Source organism: Portunus trituberculatus, chromosome 21 (genome assembly GCF_017591435.1).
Source record: "Portunus trituberculatus isolate SZX2019 chromosome 21, ASM1759143v1, whole genome shotgun sequence".
Classification (NCBI taxonomy): Eukaryota; Metazoa; Arthropoda; class Malacostraca; order Decapoda; family Portunidae; genus Portunus; species Portunus trituberculatus.
The window spans coordinates 18,879,733-18,904,732 of record NC_059275.1 but is presented as its reverse complement, the minus strand read 5'-3'; the positions used below and the strand labels follow the sequence as shown (position 1 = coordinate 18,904,732).

The following is a 25,000-nucleotide window of genomic DNA, read 5'->3' as shown; positions in this document are numbered from 1 at the left end:
TGCTCAGTTAGGGGTCCCATTGCCTCTTGTTCTCTCGTTTTTTCCTCCGTGTGTCGCCTCTTATCATAATCTGAATGGTCAGGTTAGCTGTGGCGTATGGAGTGAGCAATTGATCATGTCAGGTCGCCGCGGCTGTGCAAGATAACAAGGGTGGGCTGGATGGCAGGGCTGCGTCGTGCTTGTAAATGAGCGGTAATGAGTGATAACTTGGCCACTTCCTGCCATTACCCTTGTGTTTGACGGGCAGCAGCGGCATTGGTGGGGCGCTGTCTTCTCTACAACACCCTCTGCTACCTGCTATCTCTTTCTCTCCTCTTCCTCTTCTTCTTCCTTCTGCACGTCGCTACAATCACCGTCACAACTTATTTACTCCAGGCAGGGCATGACTGTAGACTCTGGAGGGGAAAAACAGGAGGATTATTTGCTTGCTGCTGGAGGGAAGGAGGGAAGGAGGATGTGGAGGACGGGAGGTCTTATGGGCGATGGTTGAGTGTAATTGGGCATTTACATATTAGTATTACTTCTTCTTAAGCCGGATAGCTCTGTGTGTGTTAACATGGAGCAGAGCAGTCTTCCTCTCTCTCTCTCTCTCTCTCTCTCTCTCTCTCTCTCTCTCTCTCTCTCTCTCTCTCTCTCTCTCTCTCTCTCTCTCTGCATGTGGGAACGGATGGTGTCATTTGTGCTGAGAGAGGAACCAGCTGCCTCGGGGACCTGCTGGAGACGCCGCCTTAGTGTGTGCTGCCTCACGTCCTTCCTCCTCCTCCTCCTCCTCCTCCTCCTCCTCCTCTTCCTCCTCCTCTTCCTCCTCTTCTTCTTCTTCTTCTTCTTCTTCTTCTTCCTCCTCCTCCTCCTCCTCCTCCTCCTCCTCCTCCTCCTCCTCCTCCTCCTCCTCCTCCTCCTCCTCCTCCTCCTATTACTACTACTCCTGCGACGCCTGCACGCCATGGCCCTGCTTTATTCATTTGTTTATTCACGCGGAGGCTTCTGGACTCAGTGAATGAAAGGAAGGAGTGTAAGAAAGTAAGTGCTTGTGTTCCTCTCGTGCCAGGCCACCACCACCACCACCACCACCACCACCACCACCACTAACTCGAGGAATGTGCGCTGGTTTCTTCTTTGGTTGTGTGTGTGTGTGTATGTGTGTGTGTGTGTGTGTGTGTGTGTGTGTGTGTGTGTGTGTGTTTTGTGGTCGTAGTGTGAGTGTACTAAGAACTGAGACGGTATTTTTGTTGTATTATTGCTAGGTTTAAATGAAGTTGTTAGTAATTTGATTTTGCTTCATACGCTTTGTGTGTATAGAAAAAAATTATATATCATTTACTCTCTCTCTCTCTCTCTCTCTCTCTCTCTCTCTCTCTCTCTCTCTCTCTCTCTCTCTCTCTCTCTCACACACACACACACACACACACACAGGGGCCATAAACACGCGGTCTGTCGTCGTCATCGCGGGAAGCTCAGTGTCGAGGGTGACGTGCCCACGCGACACATTGCTATTCCCTCCGCGTTACCCACATGCCTCCTTGCCTCCCTGCCTCCCTCCCTTCCTCCATGCCCTTCCTTTCTCTTCATCTGCACTACTACTACTACTACTTTCTCTCTCTCTCTCTCTCTCTCTCTCTCTCTCTCTCTCTCTCTCTCTCTCTCTCTCTCTCTCTCTTTGCCACGCGTGCATTGTCCTTTGCGTCGTGCCTCCTGCTCTCCTCAGTTCCGGGAAGGAAGGAAGGAAGGATGAAAAGAAAGAAGGAAGTAGGGCAGAGTGAGGGAAGCAGAGGGCCAGGGTTCAGCAGGAAGTGAGCAGGCTGAGGCTGGGTGGTCTTGGGAAAAGTTGTTTGCATTGTAAGACAGAGGGAGACAGGAAGGAAGGGAAGAGTGGGGGGAAGGAGGGAGGGGAGAGGAAGGGAGGTAAGTGGTGCAGTGAGCATGACAATCCTCTGTGTGCTTCATTACCTGATGTGAATTACCTGTGTTGTGAGCGTGGTGGTCACCCGCCTCCGGTGACCCCGCGCGCCAGGTGCCCCGCGCCCTGCCACCTCCCTGCCGCCTCAAGTAATCACACTCTTCTCTTTCCTCCACAGCGGCCGCCGTCTTCGACAATGTCGTACTCTGGGGGAGCGGGCGGGGAGGATGCCCGATCCCCAGGGTCGGGCGGTACCCCAGGTCCCCTCTCCCACCAGCCCTCCTCCCAGCAGTCGGGAGACAACACCAGCGAAGCAGGTAAGCTACGTACAGCTCAGCTGAAAATTACTTTCCCTCTTGCTAACATGTAAGTCAGGCGCGGCGCGGTGCCCGGGAGGGTGTACTGGCTGCCCAGCCGCGGCCCCGCTCGCTGCCTCACCTTAAATTAAGGAGATAATAAAAATTCCCGCCGCATAATCAAAACACCGACATCGCTCCAACGAGCCCCGCCATTTGTCTCTCGCCGCCACGGACAAAAACAGGCAAACAGAACAAAGATGAACAGACCACGAGAAGTAACTCATAATGAAGCAGAAGCGGCAGTAAGTGGTGTTGCGTGTCCGCCCGCTGGACACTGCCACATCCCTCCACTGCACCGCCACTCCTCCCCGCCCTCCTCTCCTCCCACGCCCTCCTCCCCGACACGGAAGTCACCTGACGACACACTTACCTGAGGCCACTTACCCGGAAAACTCTCCCTCAAGCGGAGCCTTATTCTTTCATGGCTTTCGTTCCGACACGAGTCGTAACTGTGAGGGCAGCCTCGCCACTGTCAGTCACAGCCACAGCCATAGCCACAGCCCTGGGCTGCCCGTCGAGGGAGGGAGGAAGATAATGATAATAACGGGACGTCTCAGGTGCATCTTTTCTCATTTTGTGACATATAATTGGCGCTGCTCTGAGCTTTTTTTTTTTTTTTATGGTTAGCAGCGTAGTCACGCTCGGACATTCACACACACACACACACACACACACACACACACACACACACACACACACACACACACACACACACACACACACACACACACACACACACACACACACACACACACACACACACACACACACACACACCAGTGACTCATGTGGGACTACAAAGGTCTCGGAAGCTATAATTTACATCACTGTTTGGCGAGGAATGCACGTGGAATGCTTAAAAGATCTCGCGTTGTCAGCTCTCAAGTTGAAATAAGTTACCGCGCCAGACCCTTCCTGTATCCGCGGCCTCGAACATCACCGGAGCGAGGCCGAGGCGCAGCAGCGGTCGAGAAGCAGACCGAAGGACTTGGTGGGCACGCACACAGGACCGTTTGAGGTGCAGAAGGTTGACCCCAAAAGGTTTTAATTGTTTTTACGTCTCGCTGTTCCCAAATGTGTCTCGTTTTTATGTGTTGAGTTTTGTAAGCATTTTCGGCGTGTATTTCCTGCCACCATCATCACCACCGCTAATGTCGGCGTCATCATCGTCATCATCGTCATCTTCGGCAGGCACCTTCGGACTGACGCACCCTCCCCCTTCCTGCCTCACCGCCCCCTCCAGCCCTACCTTGCAAATTGTGTAGCAGTAGTTAATTACAGCGGAATGTCGCCCCCTGCAGCATTGCTCGCGAGTTGATTACGTTGATTGAATTGTTGAAGGGAATTGAATCGCATTGCTAAGACTTGACAACTCAAGAGGTGGCGCGACCGTCCGTATTCGCTGCTCAGTTTCCGGCTTCGTCTTCGTCAGTTGTCCGGACGTGACGCGGGTGTGAATGGCCTCAGATTCGGATGCGATGCGTGGTAGTGGTGGTGGTGGTGGTGTTGAGGCGAGAGTGAATTAAGGTGTGTGTGTGTGTGTGTGTGTGTGTGTGTGTGTGTGTGTGTGTGTGTGTGTGTGAGTGTATGTGTGTGTGTGTGGCAATAAGGACACGTTTCATATCCACCTGGAGGTAACATGATCTCAAGGTGACGTGCACTGCGTGGCGTCACCCTGCCGGCATCACTCAGCCGCCATTACCCTATCGCCATCACCCTGCTGCCATCACTCTGTCGCCATCACCCTGTCACCATCACCCTGTCACCATCATCTTGCCGCCATCACCCTGCCGCCATCACCCTGTCACTGTCACCCTGTTTTCTCTATTCGGTCAGTACACTATTTTCACCCTGTCACCTTAACCCTGTTCTCCTCGTTCTGGCACACACACAACCCTGCCGGCGTCACACTTCCACCCTGCTGGCCTCACCCTAGCCGTCACAACAGGCGTATGATTAGTCACCTTTGTGTTCCTGACGCGCATTCTCCTTGTCACACTCCGTCACCTTGTCACCCTCATACCGTCACCACTCCTGCAGTCGGTCAGTCAGTCAGTCAGTGAGTCAGTCAGCCTGTCAACACATGTCACTCTGCCTTGTGTTCGCGTCACCGTCACACTAGGCTGGCATGATCACAAAACGTCCCTATCAGTCACTCTCATTCCACCGTTACAGTATCAAACCGCCTCTCCATCACCACTGTCAGCCCTGTCACCATAATTCACCACCACCACCACCACTGCCACTGCCACTACTACCACCACAATCATCACTCTTCACCACACCACACTCGTCCTAGTCTATCACCGTCATCCTTCTCCCCGTCATCCTTGTCACGTGACACTCATCATAACTCCGTGAACTGTCGCCGTCACTAGTTAATCTCATCGCCTGGTCGTACGTAACTCACTCCTTATCTGTTTCTATCTCTATCTCTCTCCTGTGGCATCTCGCTATTTTTTTTTCTCTCTCTCTCTCTTCTTAGTCGCTCTTATTCACAAACGCCTCTCACTAAGACAATTTTGCAAGGCCATATAGACAACTAGCCGGGTTTTCAACACAGTTTCTCCCTTCAATAAGCTAGAAATTTTGCCAGTCTATCACCAGAACCATAAAAATGCCACTAAAAACACGAGTATTTTTAAGTAGGGCCTTTGGAAAGCAGTGGTGGTGAGAGAGCAAAGCGTTTCAGAATACAGGTTAGTGACTTAGTTCGCCATTGGGTTCTCAAGACGTAGCTTCGTAGTTTCCTCGAACTCAGCAACGTGAATCTCGTGTTCTTGTGAATTGGGGGAGCGTTCATGAGACTTCCGTTTTCTATACAAGCTTCAGGTGTTGAGGGTCGAGGTAGAGCTTTGTTAATTTGATCTGTATATGGTTTCAGTAGCTCCACATATTTCTCTCTCTCTCTCTCTCTCTGACCAAGACCTTCATTTTCTCTACTTTTTTGCATTTAATATACTAATAATCTTGTACAATGAACAATATATAGAACGAGTCAGTGTGTGTGTGTGTGTGTGTGTGTGTGTGTGTGTGTGTGTGTGTACGTACCTTTGGCGCCACAGGGATGCCTCGGAAGGGCTAGGGAGGGTGGGGGGAGTTCGGAGGATGAGAGAGAAGGGGGTTGTAGCGGGCACCTTAATTATCTTCGTCTGTTGCAGTATGTTGGCCCTCTCCCAGCCATCTCCTCCTCCTCCTCCTCCTCCTCCTGTTCCTCTTTCTTCTTCCTCTTCCTCCTCCTCTTCCTCCTCCTGTCTTATTTTTCTCTCCTCAGTGTATTATTTTCGCTTATTATTTTCTCCCGGCGGCCATTCTTTTCCCTCTTCCCATCGTCTTCCTTCGCAGAATTCTCCCTTTTCTTTCTCTTTCCGCTGTGTTGCTTCTCTCGCCTCACTCCTCTTCCTTGCAGCTTCTTCCTTTTGCATTATCTCGGCTTTCTTTGCTTTTTTTTCTCTCTTCGTAGTCTTCCTTTTCTCTTTGCATATTTTCCTTCCTCCTCCTCCTCCTCCTCTTCCTCCTCCTCCTCCTCCTCCTCCTCCTCATCATCATCATCATCATCATCTTGCCTCTCAGATCTGTTTTATTATGAAGGCAGCAGACTTCACTCACGATCCTCTTCTTTTATCTTTTCTTCCTCGCCCTCCTCTATATCTTACTACTACTTCGACTACTACTACTACTACTACTACTACTACTACTACTACTACTACTACTACTACTACTACTACTACTACTACTACTACTGCTACTACTACTACTACTACTGTTGCTGCTTCGGGTGGTGGTGGTGGTGTTAGTGGCGATATCATAAAGGTAGTGCGCTCTTAAACACCCAGTAAGATTGTAGCATTCAAGTGTGCACGTGGCGTAGCTTTAATTGAAACGTATAGTGTCTCTGAGTGCCTGCAGTTCAAACTATCAAGATGTAGGCGAAGGAGAAACAACAACAGACTCATTGGCCGCAATCTTGAGCTCATTATTCCATTTACCTTCTTGCTCTTCAAAGCGAAGCTACACCGTAACTTTAATCGCGCAGGCCATACCCAGCGCGGCGTGTCGGTAGGTAGCACAACGCGGCCATAGCAGCGTGATGGGCGATTACAATTATGTACTGCGTGGTGAGCTATGCGAGTCACGATAAGAACCAGTGATTTATGGACTTTTCCTCGTGGATTATGGCTGCGTGTGGCTGCGAGGGAGGGAGCGAGCTTATGGCAGTGTGGCTCGACTGTTGCTTTAAGTTGATAGTCAATTAAGAAGACTTCATCAGGTAATTCGGTAGTTAACGACGAGCTTTGTTAAATAGACGCCGCAGCCGTGCCCCCGAGAGTGAGTCGCCTCGGGTAGTTATCTGGTGAGGGCGTGTAATCCGCGTAACGATCATTATGACGTAAATACCGTGGGAGGGAAGGCGTGGCAGGGGCGGCGGCTGTGTGGCGGGCAGCAGGGGGTGGCGGCAGGGGGCGGCCAGGGGAGAGATATTGAGCGTGTGTCGCCGTCGTGCTCGCTTCAGCTCCTCCCTGGCAGATGTCACCAAGATGTCACTGGATGTCACTGGATGTCACCGCGGCCGTGTTATCACATCTCAGATCATGTGGTGTCGGGTTAGCGTCCTCTGTCTGCCCCATTGTTGGGCGGCCTTGCAAGGGAGAGAGTGGCGTCCCGCAGGGCTCTTCCTCGCAGCGCCGTAAGAGCCACTCGCCCAGCCACGCCCTGCCAAGCCTCGCCCTTGTGGCCGCCGCCGCTCACCCTTGTTTGTTCAGTTCATTGAAGCTTTGATTGCAATGGTGTTAATGATGGTGGTGAAAAATAATCCTGGTTAATTGCTTGGCTGTTGGGCTTGGGTCGCGAGCTGAGACAAAGACGGCCGGTGGGTGGGAGGGACGCGGCGAGGCGTGGGTGCCCTTACCGCGCCCATTGAGTAGTGCCGTGGTTGCTGTAAAGGACGGAATGGGCAAGCCACCCTCCCCTCATTCCTCCCATTCCCTCCTTTTCCTCCTCCTCCCTCCCCAGCATCGCCCCCAGCTGTGCCGCCCTCAGGTAGGCAATGTGTCCTTCCTAGATCCTCCTACTTCCCCTTCCTCCATCACGCCGCGTCACAGGGCACGAGTCCGCCCCTCCTCCATGCTTTTGTGGGGCGGACGGGCGGGCGGGCAGGAGGAGGGAGTGGGTGGCGCTGGTGTCACGGCCCAGCAGTCAAACATCAATGCTTGTGCTTGTGTCTGGGAGGAACATGAACAAGAGAGGCAGCTGAGGCATGCTGGACCACACGCCTCCCACTCCACCCCTACCACAGTACCAACACCCATCCACACCACACTCCTCATCCCCTCCACAACCTTTTCTTGCTCCACACTCTGTCGTTCCTCACAAACCATGCACTGCTCTCCACCACTCCTCGTCCCACAATCCCTCCCACTGCCTCGTCCCCTGTCGCCCGCCGCGCACAACATTCCAAAACCTTATTTTCACCAACGCGTTCAAAATAAGTGAAGTGACTGCAAGAAGTGTATAATCGTGGCTCATCTCGGGACGCGGGGCGAGCGGGGGGCGGGGAGCGGCAGCAGGTGTGGCCCACCTGCTTGGCTCCGGTGCCAGTGTGCGTTGCGGTTATGACGGCCACACATGCGGCATCTCACACCCCCGCCGCCGCCCCATGCACACCCGCCACAGAAAAATCTACACTCAAAAGGCTTATCTAGTGTCGCAGGCCATCAATAAAGGCGTCTGCCCTCTGAGCGCGGGTGCTAAGTCAGGTTTTTAATTTGTGGTGGCAGCTGAGGAGGAGCGGAGTGATGTGCATGACACCCCGGCAGCGGCGGGACGTGTGTGCTGCCGCGGCCACGCCAGTTCCGGCCCATTGCGGGAGAGGCGCCGCGCTGGGTGATGAAGTGCCGCGCCCCCCACCCTCAGCCTCCCCCTCGCCGTGCCTGTGACACGTTCCCGCCGCGTCGTCAGCTCATCGCGATGGAAATATATACATAATTCATGCACTTATGTCTGGAGTTATAGGCGGCGGGCATTCCACACATTGGCGGGGGATGATAAGGCAGCTGATGACCGGCTGTGTGGTAGTGGGGGGGAGGAGGGGGAAGGAGGAAGCGGGAACAAGCGGGAACAAGCGTCATGTGCCTCCCTGCCTCCCTCATGCTTCCTGTTTCCCTCTACGTTTTGTGTCCTCCCGTTCTTTACATTCTGTCCAATCCTTCCGCCTTTTCTCTTTACTTTATTGGGATTGTTTTTTGTACGAATTTTACTTCCCCATTCCACCTCCTCGTCAGATCCACTTTCCTGTCACACAATCCTCCATCCCGGCCAATCCTCTCCACCCGTGCACCTCCACCTCCCTATAGCCCGCCTGGTGACAAATGTGACCACCCACGACAGGTATGAACTAAGTGGCCTTCATCTTGCAATAAGGTCTCTCCCTCTCTCCCCATCTTCCCTCCCTTCACCCAAAGCCCACACTCTCCTCCCCAACCGCCCACCTATCCACTTCCCTCACAACTCTTCCACAACCTGTCTGATGAAGTGAATGTGTGTAGCTTTACTTAATTTTTCCATATATAATCGACTTTTGGGGCGTTTAACTGTCGGGAGCTCTTTTTCATTGGGTATTCGAGTAAGTTTTTATGTCCCGCAGTAGTTCATGTTATCGACGTTTTGCCTTTTTTTCCCCCTTTATTTTTGTATAATATGTGTGACTAGAAATTTGATAAGGAATGTAAATTTAGTGACAAAATTTTGAAGTCAAGTCACGTCAGATTTACACTCTTAGCTCCTCCTTAATAACATCACAATCCTGACGTTTTGTGGATGCGATATTACATTCCATTGTCCTTTGCGATATGAACTTAATTGTGTTATTGGGTTAGTCAAGTCAGCAGCTGGCTTCTGTAGTACTTGGGTCGACTGACTGACTGGCTGTCTGTCTGTCTGGCTGGCTGGCTGGTAGACTCTCATTCCGCCCTCAGCAACTTTAAGTAATCCAGCAAATGACAGAATTATACAGATCTTGTTAACCCGCCGCGTGTGTACGTACCCGAGAGGGGATCTGGGTCGCCGACAGAGGGCCGAGACGGTACTCCTAGCCATCCGTCACTCTTCCTGTCTCGTATGTGGTGCGGTCGCTTAACGGAGGCAGAAAGAGCAAAAAGACTCCCACTTAACCCCTCATAAGTCCGGGTCGTTGCTTGAGGACGCGGCTAAGCGGATGAGGCTGATATTTAGCGACGCGGGGTCTTGGGTGGGAGGGTCGTGTCACCTCGAGAATGTTGATGAGTCATGGTTTGAGGTGCCGCTCGTGTGTGTGTGTGTGTGTGTGTGTGTGTGTGTGTGTGTGTGTGTGTGTGTGTGTATTCATCATCATCACACACACACACACACACACACACACCAATGTAATTTATGTATGAGATGATCGGAGTTAATATCTTGTTAGTATTTTATGGCAGTGATACATCAAGCCCGCGATGGGACGACCCGCCGCCGAGCTCGAGGAAACCTTCGTCACCCTTCCCTCGCTCCATCACCTTTTGCAGCGCCGTCCTCTCCTTCCCCTGACCTCCTCCCCTGCCCCCGCCGCCTCCCAGGGCACCGCGCGGTATAAACATGAACAGCAGGACATTTTAAAGAGTTCCCTGCTGTTTTTCACTGGTCTAATGGGGCGTCCGATGCTTTATGGCAGAGGATCAACGTCAGAAGAATTGCCTCTATCACTCCGGTCAATTTTACGACACCGCTGGCCGATCAATCATGCCACAGAGACGAAATCTAGACATAATATGACATCCTTGTGTTGGTCTTCGATGCTTGGCGGGAGAGGGAGCCGCAGTCTCTCTCTCTCTCTCTCTCTCTCTCTCTCTCTCTCTCTCTCTCTCTCTCTCTCTCTCTCTCTCTCTCTCTCTCTCTCTCAAACATGGCGGTCACGTAGTTCTTGACCCGCTCCTCTCGGCATCCCTCCAGCCGACGTTGTCATCGAGGGAGATATGGCGTGTGGGGGAATCTGGCGTCTCCTCAGGGGGCAGCGTCACCGCCTTCCTCGAGGCCTCATTGTCAAGTCGAGGGAGAGTTTTGTGTTGACATTCAAGGCTTGGCGGTGACGTTTTGCATATTAAGCTGTGTGTAGGATGACGAACGTGTGTGCGGTGCTGCGGCGGGCTTGTCTAATCGTCGTATTTTACGCATCAAGCTGGTACTTACATTAATGCCTCGTTTGTATTGTCTCGGGACGCCACCTGTCTGTCCGCTGCGCAGCATTAAACAAGCATTTTTCTTCTTCGTCCGTCTCATGCAGCGTGCGTGTGTATCTTTTTGTTTTATTATGTTGCTTATTTACCACCTTTTTGTATGAATGTATGCACCTTTATGGATGTCGGTAGTGCGCGCTGTCACATAAGAAATATTTATCCCTGCTCTTCATGCGGCCTGGCAGACTTAAGCAACGAAGGGGCGGGACCGGCGAGGCGGCACAAATACGAAGGTGACAGATGGATCGCCGACTCCCTCCCTTCCTTCCTTCGCCTTGTCTTGAATTCAACCTTCACCTTTTTGCAACACTTTCATACCAATGCGGAGAACTACATATGTGTGATATCTTACCTGAGTGGCCCCGAGGCGTGTATGCAGGTGGTGGAAGAGAGGAGGTTAGGGGGTACATGGGGAGGAGGGAGGGCGTGGCGTGGTCGGCAGTCTTGGCAACTCCCTTCCCCGCCACCAGCAAATCGTATGCCTCCCTCCAGCGACTTAGCGGGAGGTGCGCATAAAAATTCATCATAAAAATTAAGTGGATTTTAAAGTGTTGGACGCGCTGTTGTCCCTCCAGCGTCACGAGGACCCCTCTTCGGACCCGCCCCGCCCCGCCCCGCCCGATGACTTCATCCCCAGCAGGCGCGGAGGTGCGACGCGAGGTGGAGGACTAGACTGAAGACAAACAAAAACACTGACGGCGGATACAGTGAATATTTCTGAACGTGTGTCACTTTGTATCTGAGGAGAGGAGGGAGAGGAGGGAGGGAGAGAAAGAAAGAAGAGAGGCAGGGAGGGAGAGAGAGAAAGAGAGAGGTGACGGAGGGATGATGGGGTGAAAGTCAAGAGAGAAGGATGGTGGCACCTTGTTTTTATTTGCCGTTTTTTTACCTGTCAAATACCTGACACATGGCGCTGTCACTCCTGCCGTGGACGGGTCACAGTGCCTCCCGGACGTGGCACCGACGTGAAGCACCCCGCAGAGCCCAGCCTCATACACCGCTGACACACGAAACATCCACTTAAATACCCGCTAACTTGGCTTCGTTACCTGCGTGTTTAATGTCGCTGGGCAAACATTTCTCCTCGCTGCTACAATGTTTATTTATTATCATTTTCCCAGGGCGGTGTTCCTTGAGAGAGATAATCGAAGGCCATGAGAACCGCGGCGTGTCTCTTTTACACAGAGATTTCACGCGAATTCTGATGCCCAGGTAACATGTGTTAGTGTGTGAACCTCATCGTCACGGGCAGGGCTTGGAGGGAGGGATGGGAGGTGATGATGCAGGAGGGAAGGGAGGTGGGGATGAAGGCTTTGAGGAATGGAAGACGAATAAGAGGTGACGAGGATGTGATGTAAACTGAGAAGAAAGAAAGACTAAGCAGGAATAGGAAAAAAAAAGGAGGCATGGAAGAAAGCAAAACTAAATGAGAAAATAACCGGACGGAGTAGAAAGAAACATGAAGAGAAAAAAGAGAGTAAGAGAAAAGACAAAACACAACAGAAGGATAAGAAAAAAAGAATAGTGAGAAACAGGAAGGGGGTGGAAGAGCAAGGCATGAGACGGGAAGGGGACGTAAAAGGGAAAGACGGTGTATCAAATCCTACCAGGCCTGAGGGATCCTGAGGGAACAAGGTCGTCAGGTAACTAGTTGTTTCAGCCTCACTACCCCCCGACTCCCCTGCACCCCCATCCGGCTGGCCAGACCTCCGGGGCGCCGCTGGAAAAGGGCAACCCGAGTTTTCCAGGGTAGTTGAGGGCAGAGAAAGGAGGTAATGTGGCGTGGTGTCCCCCGCCGACCCGCACTAGGGAAGAGGAGGAGGAGAAGGAAGAAGAGGAGGAGGAGGAGGAGGAGAGGAAAGGCACAGGGAGGAAGGAGCAAAAGGAGGGAAATGAAGGAAAGGAAGGGAAGGAAAGCACCGGTTTTTAGAGAGACAGGCAGACAGATAGAGCGGGCGAGGCAGGAAGGAAGTTGGAGGGACGCTGGCGAGGCAAAACACAGGCGGTTCAGGGAAATTAATGTGTACACGCTGGACCACCACCGCGAAAGGAAGGGAAAAAAGGGATAAAGTGTTTTCACGCGATTTTCAAAGGGAAGAGTTAGGTAATTTCACGTGTTCTTCATTAAGGTGGAAAGGTGATTGGGGTGGGTGAGTGAGTGAGTGAGTGAGAGAGTGAGGGAGAGGAAGAGAGTCAGTGAGAGAGAAAGGAGGACGGATGGAGGGATTGGACAGATGGAGGAAAAGGAAGTAAAAGAAGGAGACAGGAAGGAAGAACGGGAGGGAAGTCACTCAGTTAGCTAATGAGTTAGAGTCAGGTGAATAAAAAAAAAGTATTTGGTTGTAAATAGAAGAATAACCTTTCAATAGAGTACAATTTGATCCTTTGATGGGCGTTTTTCTTTCTTTTCCATCTTTTAATCCTTTTTCTTTTCATTTCTTATTATCTATTTTTGTCCTTTTCTCTTTCCCTCATCACTTTATTTTTTTTCCACTCATCTTTTCTTCCTATAAAAAGTATTTGATTGTAAGTAAAAGCATAATCTTTCAATAGAGGACATTTTGAAAGCTTCACTGCAGACGATAACTTACTTCTCTCCTTTGTTCCTCTTCTTCCTTCACTTCTTCTCTTATTCTTCTTCCTCTCTCCTTCATCCTTTCCTCTTCAAAACCCTCTGTTCTTTTCACTCATCTTAACATCTTCCCTTCCTCCTCCTCCTCCTCCTCCTCCTCCTCTCTCTTACCACGTGGAGAGATGTATACCCGGCCCTTACCTTCCTTCCCTCCCTTCCTCCCTCTCTCTCTCTCTCTCTCTCTCTCTCTCTCTCTCTCTCTCTCTCTCTCTCTCTCTCTCTCTCTCTCTCTCTCTCTCTCTCTCTCTCTCTCCTTACCTTTTCTCGTGGGGGGGGTATGCCTCGGCTGTGGTGGGGAGGAAGGGGAGGGGGAGAGAAAACCTTATGGAGCATGTTTACTCACTGGGGAGGGATCTTTGGGGACGAGGATGGGGGAGGAGGGAGAATAAGAAGAGAAGCTACCAGTGGTGGGGGGGAGATTGAAAGGAAAGGGGAGGGGAAGATTTTAGGGGAGATGTAAGTACTGTGTGAGTTCCTCGGTTGGGGAGGGGGTTGGGGTGGGGAGGGAGGGGGTAGAAGAGGAAGGGATGGGAGAGTACAAGACGGTGGTTTAATAAGAAAAGAAATAGTTTAGTAGGAAGAATATATTTGTGTTGTTTTATATTTGCGATTATCTCTCTCTCTCTCTCTCTCTCGTGTGTGTGTGTGTGTGTGTGTGTGTGTGTGAGACATAGAGAGAGAGAGTTTAGTTAGCGAGTGTAGACATATATTTCCCTAACTTTATTCTCTCTCTCTCTGTCTCTCTCTCTCTCTCTCTCTCTCTCTCTCTCTCTCTCTAGCAATATTTATAGTCAGCATATTTCCTCCCTTTATAAGCAACTGGTTCTTAATTGCGAACATCTGCCATTTGATTTCCTCTCTCCACATATTTGCTCCTCCTTGCAACTTTCCTCTTACTCTTGCCTCGCCTCTTACTCTTTACTCAGGCTATCCTTTGTCACGCTCCATATCTCTTCCTTCCCTTTCCCGCATCTCTGAATATCTCTTGTATTTTATCTCTCGTATCTCTTTCTCTCTAGTTGTCCAGTTTCCCTTTGTTCTATTTATCTTATTTGTATTTATTTTTCTTTTTTCTTTTTGATTTGTTATTGAGTGATTTTTTTCTCATCTTTCTCCTTCAGTTTTTTTCTTTTTTCTATTTTGTTTAGTTTTGTCATTTGTTTTTTTCTATCAATTCTTGTTTTTATTTTGTCTTGTTTCTATTTACTTTTGTTTATTTGTATATATATTTTTTGTTATTGATTGAGTTTATTGATTTTTTTTCTCTTCTCTATTTTTTTTTTTTTTTTCTTTTTTTTATTAATTCTTTCTCTTTCTCTACGGTTATATTTCTTTTTTTTATCTATATATTTTTTTTTATTGATTGAGTTTATTGATTTTTTTCTCCCACTCCTCCATTTATTTTTTTTCTTTGCATTATTTTGTCGTTTTTTCATTTCCTTTTTTATCAATTCTTGCTCTTTCTTTACGTGTTATACCTTCCATATATTTCAAAACTCTTCACCTATTCGTCCGTTTCCCTATTTTTCCTCCCTCTCTCTCTCTCTCTCTCTCTCTCTCTCTCTCTCTCTCTCTCTCATTTTTTTTACACATATATATTTGCTTACGTCATTCACTCCTTTTTCTTTTTTATTTCATCCCTTTTACTTTTTCATCGGTTGTTGTTCGCTAAAGTCGTTTCGTTTCGCATCTCGTTCGTCATTTTTTTCCTTTTTTTTCTTTTTTTTTCGTAGCGATCGAGTTTGCTTCATCTGCCTTGTGTGTTGCTCTCCGCCGCTGGTGTGTTTACGAGTGTCATATTTTAGCGCCCTGTGTGTGTGTGTGTGTGTGTGTGTGTGTGTGTGTGTGTGTGTGTGTGTGTGTGTGTGTGTGTGTGTGTGTGTTCACTCTCTCTCTCTCTCTCTCTCTCTCTCTGCTCTCTCTCTCTCTCTCTCTCTCTCTCTCTCTCTCTCTCTCTCTCTCTCTCTCTCTCTCTCTCTCTCTCTCTCTCTCTCTCTCTCTCTCTCTCTCTCTCTCTCTCACGAATAAATATACAACAAAGGCAAGAAGAATGTGCGACCGTGTGTGTGTGTGTGTGTGTGTGTGTGTGTGTGTGTGTGTGTGTGTGTGTGTGTGTGAGAGAGAGAGAGAGAGAGAGAGAGAGAGAGAGAGAGAGAGAGAGAGAGAGACCTCTCTCTCTCTCTCTCTCTCTCTCTCTCTCTCTCTCTCTCTCTCTCTCTCTCTCTCTCTCTCTCTCTCTCTCTCTCTCTCTCTCTCTCTCTATCTAAAACCTTCGCTGATCCACCAAAATATTCCTACTCGGTTTCCTCTTGAATGTTTTAAGTCTCGGTTCCTTGTCCTCTTGAAAAGGCGAGGTCGGTTCGGGTCCGATAGAGAGAGAGAGAGAGAGAGAGAGAGAGAGAGAGAGAGAGAGAGAGAGAGAGAGAGAGAGAGGATGAAACTCAACCTACATCTCTTAACATCTTCAGTACCATGACGCGTTTCCATGTTCATTCTGGTGACTATTTGGTGATTTGATACAGACAGCTTCAGAAACTTATGTGGGGATTAAAATAGTGAAGACCTTGGCTATTAATCTTCTGACTTCCATAGACCCTTCTTAATGTAAGTAAAATCACCTGATCACACCAAAAATTTATGATAAAAATGCGCTCCGGTGCTGATGGGGTTAAAACTCACCTATTTTGCTTGTCACTCACAAAAATAACCCTTTACTTATATTCAAGATCCATAAAGAAGAATCTATGACTCGTATACACATGTACGTAAATCTGTGTGTACTATATATATGTACACTTTGGCGCACAAGGTATCGTATTTGTTATGCGTTTACGATAATTTCCCGTAATACCTGTGTCGCGGTCTTAACCTAGCGATTCTTTGTTCACCTGTGCGCATTTAATTGAGGTCTTAGGTAAGGATTTGTGTTTGGAATTCACGTGTTTTATGTATATACTCCCTCCCTCCCTCACCCTCTCTCTCTCTCCCTCCCTCTCTCCTTAAAATATTCACGACTAATAGTATTCAAATAATGCTCTTAACTCCCTTCAGTACTGGAACACATTTTTACCTTGAGATTTTTGTACGGTTAGACCATTTTATTGACATTAGAAAGGGTCTATGGAGGTCAGAAGATTGATGGCCAGAGTCTTCACTATTTTAATCCCCCCCACACATAAGTTTCTAAAGCTGTCTAAAATCAACAAATATCAAGCAGAATGAATATAGGAACGCGTCATAGTACTCAAAGGGTTAATGCGAGGCTAAGAATAGAAGAAAAGATGAGTATGTTTATTGATAGGAAGAAAAACTGACTTAATTTTTACTCCCATGTTTGCGTCTTTGTGCCTTAAAAATATTTGCTACTGACAATATTCCAATAATGTTCTTAATACGAGGGTAAGAAGAAAAGAAAAGATGAGGGTTTGTTTATTCATAGGGAGAAAAGTTGCCTTCATTTTTACTCCCATGTTTGTGTCTCTGTGCCTTGATAATATTCACTACTAGTATTCCAATAAAGTTCTTAATGCGACGATAAAAATACAAGAAAAGATGAGAGTTTTATTTATTCATAGGGAGAAAAGTTGACTTCATTTATATATACCTCCATGTTTGTGTATCTGTGCGTAAAATAGATTGAAATGTCTTACTTAGAAGTGGAAGCTAAAAAAGTGAAAAATGAATTAAGTAGCATGATTCAGGTTGTTCGTGTAAAGGAAAGAAAAAGAAAGGGAATAAAAAGAGAGAAGGAGTGGAAGAGAAAAATGTTGGACGTAAGTTAGAGTAGAAATATTTTAATCACGAGAACATAAAAAAGAAAAAAAGTGCAACATCATTAAGTGCGTAGATCAAACAGCTCTCCCGACTCTCTCTCTCTCTCTCTCTCTCTCTCTCTCTCTCTCTCTCTCTCTCTCTCTCTCTCTCTCTCTCTGACGTTTATACATGTACTTTTCTTTCTTTCTCTTTATATTTCTCTTTTCCTTCATATTCTGATCGCAGTGGCTTGTCCTCACTCACCACTCTCTCTCTCTCTCTCTCTCTCTCTCTCTCTCTCTCTCTCTCTCTCTCTCTCTCTCTCTCTCTCTCTCTCTCTCTCTCTCTCTCTCTCTCTCTCTCGTATTCTGATCTTCACTCACTTGTCCTCACTCTCTCTCTCTCTCTCTCTCTCTCTCTCTCTCTCTCTCTCTCTCTCTCTCTCTCTCGTATATACTTTTCCTCTTTTTTTCCTCCTTTTCTTCCTATTCTGGCTTGTCCTTGTACACATTTTTTTGAGCCTTGGAGTCGAAGAAAGGAAGAGTGAGGTGGCCCGGCGTGGCAGCGACTCACAAAGGGAAGATATCCGAAGAGAACCTTTAAGTGCTTCGAGAATGGCTTGCTACGGAGGGTCTTTTGGTGAGGAGGGTGGGAGGGAGGGAGAGAAGGAGGACGAGTGTGTTGTTATTGTGGTTGTCGTTTCTCTCTCTCTCTCTCTCTCTCTCTCTCTCTCTCTCATTATTTTTTCTGATTTTGCTACTGCTTTTCTCTCATTTTCTTTGTTCTATCTCTTTTTTCGTCTCCTATCCACTCCTTTCTTCCTCGTCTCCTCTCTCTCTTTCTCCCTTCTCTCCATCTTATCTTCCCTCCAGCCCCTCTTCCTGTCTTGCTTGTTTTCTTATAACTTCCTCCCTTTATCTAAACCTCCACACTCTTCTTTCCTTCCTCGCTGCTCCTCCTCATGCTCCTCCCCTTGTATACCTCCCCTTCCTACCTCGCCCTATCCCCTTTCCTTTCTCTCTCACCCTCTTCTTAAAAACCTCCAAGTGCTTTTCTTCCCTGTATGTAGGACACACACACACACACACACACACACACACACACACACACACACACACACACACACACAGAAGGAGAAAGCCGTGGAAACAGTTCGTACAAGACTATCAGCGCCTCGACTTCTTCCTTAATGCACCATAATCGTCCGTTCTCTCTCTCTCCCTCCACCCTCCACCTCTCCTCTCCTTTCCCAGCCTGTCCCTGCCTCTCCTTCTCCCTCTCCCTCTCCTCTCTCACTCTCTCTCCCTTCACGACAGCCAGCGAGACTTCAATGCATTTATTACTCCTCCTCTTCCCTGCCTTCCTTACTCGTCCTCCTCTACCAGTGAGAGGGAAAAAGGCGGGAAAAATAGGTCGATAATAGATATGAATTAGGTTACGTTGAAAGCGACGAGGCGAAGCGAAGGACAGGAGATCGAGAGTCATTGCTACCAAACTGACTGACTGACTCGTTGGTTCCCTGTGCTTCCTTCCACGAGGCTCCTGCGACACTTTCCGAGCGGGACGAAGGTTTTTGCCACCCGGTGATGATCAGTGACAATCTATGACGCCTCTGACCACACCGGCAGGACAGATTCTGGAGTGTCCTTTAACGGGTGACTATGGGGATGGAGGGTGGGCAGGGTGGAGGAGGGAGGAAGAGGGGAAGGTGCAGGGAGAAAGGTAGGGAGGGGAGAGTTTGGGAACCTTGGGATAGAGAGAAGGGAAAAGGGCGGAGAGAGAGAGAGAGAGAGAGAGAGAGAGAGAGAGAGAGAGAGAGAGAGAGAGAGAGAGGAGCAGGAGGGGGACGGGACACAACAGGGACAGAAGAGACGGGGAGGGAAGGTGGAGTTGGAGAAGGGGGAGTGTTAAGGGATCAGATCCGCTTCTAATGGGATTTAAGCTCAAATGGCTGGATTAGCGTCAGGTTTATTGGTTATGAATTTTTTTTTTTTCCTTTTTTTTTTTTGTAGAAGTCGTCCTCGTCGCCATCATAATCTGAGGTTTAGGATGGAAGGTGGGAAGGGAGAGAAGGGAAGAGAGAGAGAGAGAGAGAGGGAGAGAGAGAGGGAGAGGGGAAAGGGGAATAATTTTTTGGTCCTTTTTAGTCAGGTCAGTTGGTCTCACATTCCGTCGAAGAGTCAAACCGATTTATATATTTTTTTTTCTTTTTCTTTCCCTCTCTCTCTCTCTCTCTCTCTCTCTCTCTCTCCCCCCCCACTTCCCATTTTTTCTGCATTACATTCCTCTTTGTGTGTGTGTGGAGGCAAAAACGATTACGTGTGTGTGTGTGTGTGTGTGTGTGTGTGTGTGTGTGTGTGTGTGTGTGTGTGTGGGACAGAGAGATGAAGGGTTAATATGGGCAATAAGGTGCCTCGAAGGGTGGGTCGGAGGTCACACAGCCTTACCGAGCCTTGGGTGGTGGGAGGTGTGTGTGTGTGTGTGTGTGTGTGTGTGTGTGTTGTCTGGCCAGATTGGTGTGTGGGCTGAGACTTCACTCTGTCCTGTGAAGTAGAGCCTGAACTGTAAATACTTTGGAAATACTCCTATTGCTGTTACTACTACTACTACTACTACTACTACTACTACTACTACTACTACTACTACTACTACTACTACTACTACTACTACTGCTGCTGCTGCTGCTGCTGCTGCTACTACTACTACTACCACCACCACCACTACTACCACTACTACTACTACCACTGCTGCTACTACTGCTGCTACTACTACTACTACTACTACTACTACTACTACTACTACTACCACTACTACTACTATTACAACATTTCCTCTCACGCTCTGGATCTATCTCGAATGAAATAATGATAATAATGATAATAATAATAATAATAATAATAATAATAATAATAATAATAATAATAATAATATAATAACAATGATAGTTGAAAATAATGAATAAAACAGAAGGAAAACCACACCAATCATCCATTAACAACTGTAAACAGAAAATGATCAGCATTTCAAACAAGTGAAAACGCACCGAATAAACAAATAAACAACACAAACATATACCCAAGAAAAATGAACCTTAAAAATTTCCCTTTCCACATCCTATTTTCCCTCCCTCCCCTCCATCCCTCCCTCCTTCCCTCCATCCCTCCCTCCTTCCCTCCATCCCTCCCAATCCTGCAGCCTCCGAGGACCTTGAGCGGCCTCCCCCAGGGTCCCGGGCATCCTTGAGGACCCTGGGTTTCCATGAGGGTCTCCGCGGCACACCCTGAGGGAGCCCCGACACACGGCCAATCCCCAATCCCTCCCCGGCGGCTGCGGCGGCAAGAGGTTTATGAAGATTTCTGTTTTGAGCATCCAGACTCCGTATTGTCCGTGGCCCGTTTGTCCGGGAAGCTTTGTGACTGCTGGCTTTGTGAGGGAAGGGGTGGCTGAGGCATGAAGAGGGAGAGAGGGAGAGGCAGGGGATAGAGGGGGAGAGGCGGAAAGCTACAAGAGGGAAGATATGGATAGGAAGGACATGGAGAGAGGGAGGGGATAGAGGAGATGTGGAAAGCTACAAGAGAGAAGATATGGATAGGAAGGGCATGAAGGGAGAGAGGAGAGAGGGAGAGGCAGGGGATAGAGAGGGAGATGTGGAAAGCTACAAGAGGAAAGATTAGATATGGATAGGAAGAAAAGAATGGCTAGTGAAGGAAGGCTGATGCATGAAGGACAAGACGCAAGGACGGAGGACAGGGAGAGGTAGAGGCGGAGAGCTATAAGAAGAAAGGTTAGGCATGGATAAGAAAGACTGGAAAGAGATGAAAGCTAGACATGTATAGGGAAGGGAGGGAAACATACAGAGGAAGGAAGGGAGTTAGAATAAAGACTGAGGAAAATAATTAACCTCAGAACAACAGGAAAAAAGACATTCATAGACAAATATAGAAAAAAAAATGAAAGGCTAGAAGAACAAAAGAGATAATGATAGAAATCTTGCAGAATAAAGAGATGAAGGGAAGGAGATAGGGTAGAAGAAAATAAAGGAGAAGAAGGAAGAGGAAGAGGAGGAGGAGAGAAAGCTGGTGGAGGAATGGAGGGAAGGAGGGAGGGGGACTTGAAAGAAAGCTGAGAAGAAAAGGAGGGAAGAAATGATGGAATTAAGGAGAGGGAGAAAGGAAGGAATGGGGGCATAAGAGGACCATTCTGAAGGGAAGGAGGAGGAGGAGGAGGAGGAGGAGGAGGAGGAGGAGGAGGAGGACAGAAGAATAACTAGAGATGAAAGAAGAAACGTTAGGAAAGAAAAAAATATGTAGAACGAATAGAAAAAAAAAAACACAAACAATAAAAATGGAAACAGAAATAAAACCAATAAACTCGTAGAAAAAAAAATAGTAAATAAGAAAAAAGAAACATGAATAGAAAAAAAATCAAACAAAAAAAAATAAACAGAAACACACCCAAAAGAAGAAGAAGAAGAAGAAGAAGAAGAAGAAGAAGAAGAGGAGGAGGAGGAGAAGACAGAAGAGAGGAAGAAGGAAGAAGGAAGAAGGGGGAAGCAGGAAAGGAAGGAGAGTTAAAAGAGGAAATGAGGGAGACACAAAATGGAAAAGGAGACAGAGTAGGGAGAGAAGGGAGAGGGAGAATGGGAGGGGAAAGAACCATTAGGAGAAGAAAGGGACGTGGAGAACATCAGAGAACAAATTAATGTTATGAGAAGGAATGTTACTTGGAGGAGTCAGCGGAACGAAGAACGAGGGAGAGGGAGAGAGAAGAAGAGGGAAGGAGGGAAGGAGGGAGGAAGAAGCAATAGGCGGAGAGACGGAGAGAGAGGAGAAAGAGAGAGAGAAGGAAGAAGGGACTAGAGGTGAGAGAAACAAGAAAGAGAGAGAATTTAAAACAACGAAAAAGGGAAAGAAATAATTGTGGTAGTAACAGAGAGAGAGAGAGAGAGAGAGAGAGAGAGAGAGAGAGAGAGAGAGAGAGAGAGAGAGAGAAATGTGACCCTGAAAAGGAAGAGGATGTGGAACGAACAAGAATCATTCAAATAAAGAAAGGAAAAAAAAAGTGAGAGAAAGAAAGAAAGAGAGAAAGAAAGAAAGAAAACCTCACGTGTCCTTTAGAATCTAGGCGGGGGGGGGGGGAGAGGCAAAGGAACCAGAGGAACCAAAGGAACACCTGCGAAGGACACCTGTAGGAGACGAGAGACCAATTTTAGGATATTTTTCTTCCTTAAAGGTAATTTTTCCATAGAAATTTAAAGGCATTGTATAATTTTAATATACTTTTTTAAGGAGAGATGAAAAGCAAACAAAATTTATGTAACGAATAAGGGAAAGAGAAAGATAGAATAAGAAAAAGAAAAGGAAAAAAAAGGGAGAAGAAGAAAGAAAATATAATCAAGTAAATTCATCACAACTTTCTTTTCTCCTTTTATAAATTCAGTTTTATTTTTCCTCTTTTTATTCAGATTCCTCCTTTTCCCCTTCTTCTTTCCTATACCATTTCTCTCCTGTCCCTGTCTCCCCTTCCCTTGCTCTTCCTCTCTTCCTCTCTTTCTCTCTCTTTCTCTGCTTCACCTCGCCTCTCTTTCTTGCTAAATATACTCGACTAAGAGGGAGAAAAGGAGGGGAAGAAAGGAGAGGCAGAGAAAACAGAGGTGATAAAGATACGACTAAGCAACGCAGAGAGGGAAAAGGCAAAGGAAAAAATATATATTGGGAAAAGAAATAAAAGAATAAGAATGAAATAAAATTGTGTTCATTACGAAGAGAGAGAGAGAGAGAGAGAGAGAGAGAGAGAGAGAGAGAGAGAGAGAGAGAGAGAGAGATGGATGAAGAGTGAAGGAAAGGAAAGAGAGAAAAAAAGAAAAAAATAGAATAGGGATCACGGATACAGAGAGAGAGAGAGAGAGAGAGAGAGAGAGAGAGAGAGAGAGAGAGAGAGAGAGAGAGAGAGAGAAGCTATGGGGAGAGACAGATGAAGAATGGAGGAGAGGAAAGAGAGAGAGAAAAAAATAAATAGAAATCAAGAGAGAGAGAGAGAGAGAGAGAGAGAGAGAGAGAGAGAGAGTTTTTGCTAAGGGGTTAAGAGCTCCCCCCCCATTCCAAACATTACCCTTTCCCTCCCCCCTTCCATCCAATCCCTCCTTTCCCTTCAGCTCTTCAGACCGACTTTTCCCGGGGCTCGAATCAGGGCATTGTTATCGCCCCTGTGTGTCTGTCCGCCGACCGTGTTTGTTTGCGCCGCCACCGAGCTGATTGTGGCAGATTGTGGCAATTGTGAAGGAGCATCAGCAGGAGGAGGAGCAGGAGGTAGTGGTGGTGGTGGTGGTGGTAGAGATGAAGGTAGTGGTGGTGGTGATAGTTTAGTGTATGGTGATTTTAGGGTGTATTGGGGTGTATGGTTGGGGGAATACGGGTGTGTAAGGGTGTGTAGGGGTGTCTGAGGGGAATGGGGTGAATTTCGGGGGTTTAGGGGTGTCTAGTGGGGGAATAGGAGTGATTTTAGGGAAGGAACAGGAGGAGGAGCAGGAAAAAGAGGGGGAGGAGGGAATGGTGGTCGTAGTGGTGATGGTGGTGGTGGTGGTGGTTTAGTAAAGGAAAAAGTATATGAAAAATAAAGGACATGATAAAAATGGAAGTGATTTGAGATAGAAAAAAAAATATTAAGGTGAGGATAATTTTGGTGTAAACACGAAATGAAGAAAAGAACGGGACGTGATGATAACAGATAGAAATAAAATAATAAGAGGAAAAATGAGATAATGAAATGAGTGACTTGAAAAATGAGGAGAGAGGAAAATATATATGAAAGAAAACAGAGAGAAAAAAAAAACACATTTATAGTAATACGAACGATGATAAAATAGAAAAAAAAAATAAATAATAGGAGGAGGAGGAGGAGGAGGAGGAAGAGGAAGAAGGTCAAGACTCCCATTGGTCCACGTGGCAGTAAGTTGACGTCCAGTATAATTACCAGAGAAAAATCACCTCTATGTCTTTCTAGAATTGCGTTTAATTACAAGATTGGCAACAGGTGGCGATTAGAGAAAAGTGTGATGGCTCCTTTGACGTGACGCGCTGTGGGGCTCTTAATGATTCCCGAGAAGTGTGCTGTGTGTTTACATCCTATGACTTTATGGCTTCCAGAGAGAGAGAGAGAGAGAGAGAGAGAGAGAGAGAGAGAGAGAGAGAGAGAGAGAGGGAGTTATAAAAAATGTAGCAGGTAATATTAGACTTAAAAGAGACTATTTTACTAGTGTTACGTTTTTATTGTGACAAATGGCCCCTGTTGACATATACATGTGTATGTAAGCGCACACACACACACACACACACACACACACACACACACACATCCACATTTTAAATAAGCATAATCACATCATGAACATAGCACTCATTAATCACACACACACACACACACACACACACACACACACACACACACAGTACATAGTGAAGCCAAACACTTACCTTAACCTCCTTTTTTTTTTCCCACCCCACCGCTCCGCCTTACCTTTGGGCTTGTTAATCTGATACGCAGTGTTTCCTACTCCTACAGGTGGGTCAGAACCTGCCACACTTGTACGTGGGATGACAGACTCATTAGGTAGGTGTTCGGCACGTTCGTTCATCCCCTTAAACCCTTCAAACCCTTCCCTTCCCTCCCCTTCCCTCCCATCCCCATCCCTCTTTAAATCCCTCTCCCTCTCTCTCTCTCTCTGTTTTTCTCTCTTTTCCTCTCAGTCTACCCTTCATTTTCTCTCTCTTGTATTTCCACGTTTTCTTTTTTTCAGGTTTTTCTTGTTTTTTTTGTGTTTTTTTATTTTACTGATTGTTTTCTTTTATTCTCTTTATTTTTTTTGTTTATCTGTTTTATATTTACGTCTTTGTCTTTGTCTCTGTTTATCTGTCTCTCTGCCTGTCATTCAGTCGGTCAGTCCTTCTCTCAGTTCGTTATTCTCTCTCTCTCTCTCTCTCTCTCTCTCTCTCTCTCTCTCTCTCTCTCTCTCTCTCTCTCTCTCTCTCTCTCTGTCTGTTTATCTGTCTGTCTGCCTGTCATTCAGTCGGTCAGTCCATCTCTCAGCTCGTTATTCTCTCTCTCTCTCTCT

General features: G+C 47.4%; 1 protein-coding gene across 24 annotated transcripts in view; it reads left to right on the top strand.

The window, feature by feature from the left end:
• The window catches only part of LOC123507147 (homeobox protein Meis1-like), a 518,053-nt gene that overhangs the window by 194,414 nt on the left and 298,639 nt on the right, over positions 1-25,000 (top strand). For 16 of the 24 annotated variants that reach the window (XM_045259776.1, XM_045259787.1, XM_045259783.1 and 13 more), the window contains 2 exons: positions 2,076-2,214; positions 24,433-24,498. In XM_045259776.1, the coding sequence (XP_045115711.1) occupies positions 2,076-2,214; positions 24,433-24,498 (205 nt within the window). The remainder of the gene's footprint in view (positions 1-2,075; positions 2,215-24,432; positions 24,499-25,000) is intronic. The other 8 variants (XM_045259779.1, XM_045259769.1, XM_045259770.1 and 5 more) reach the window with 3 other exon arrangements.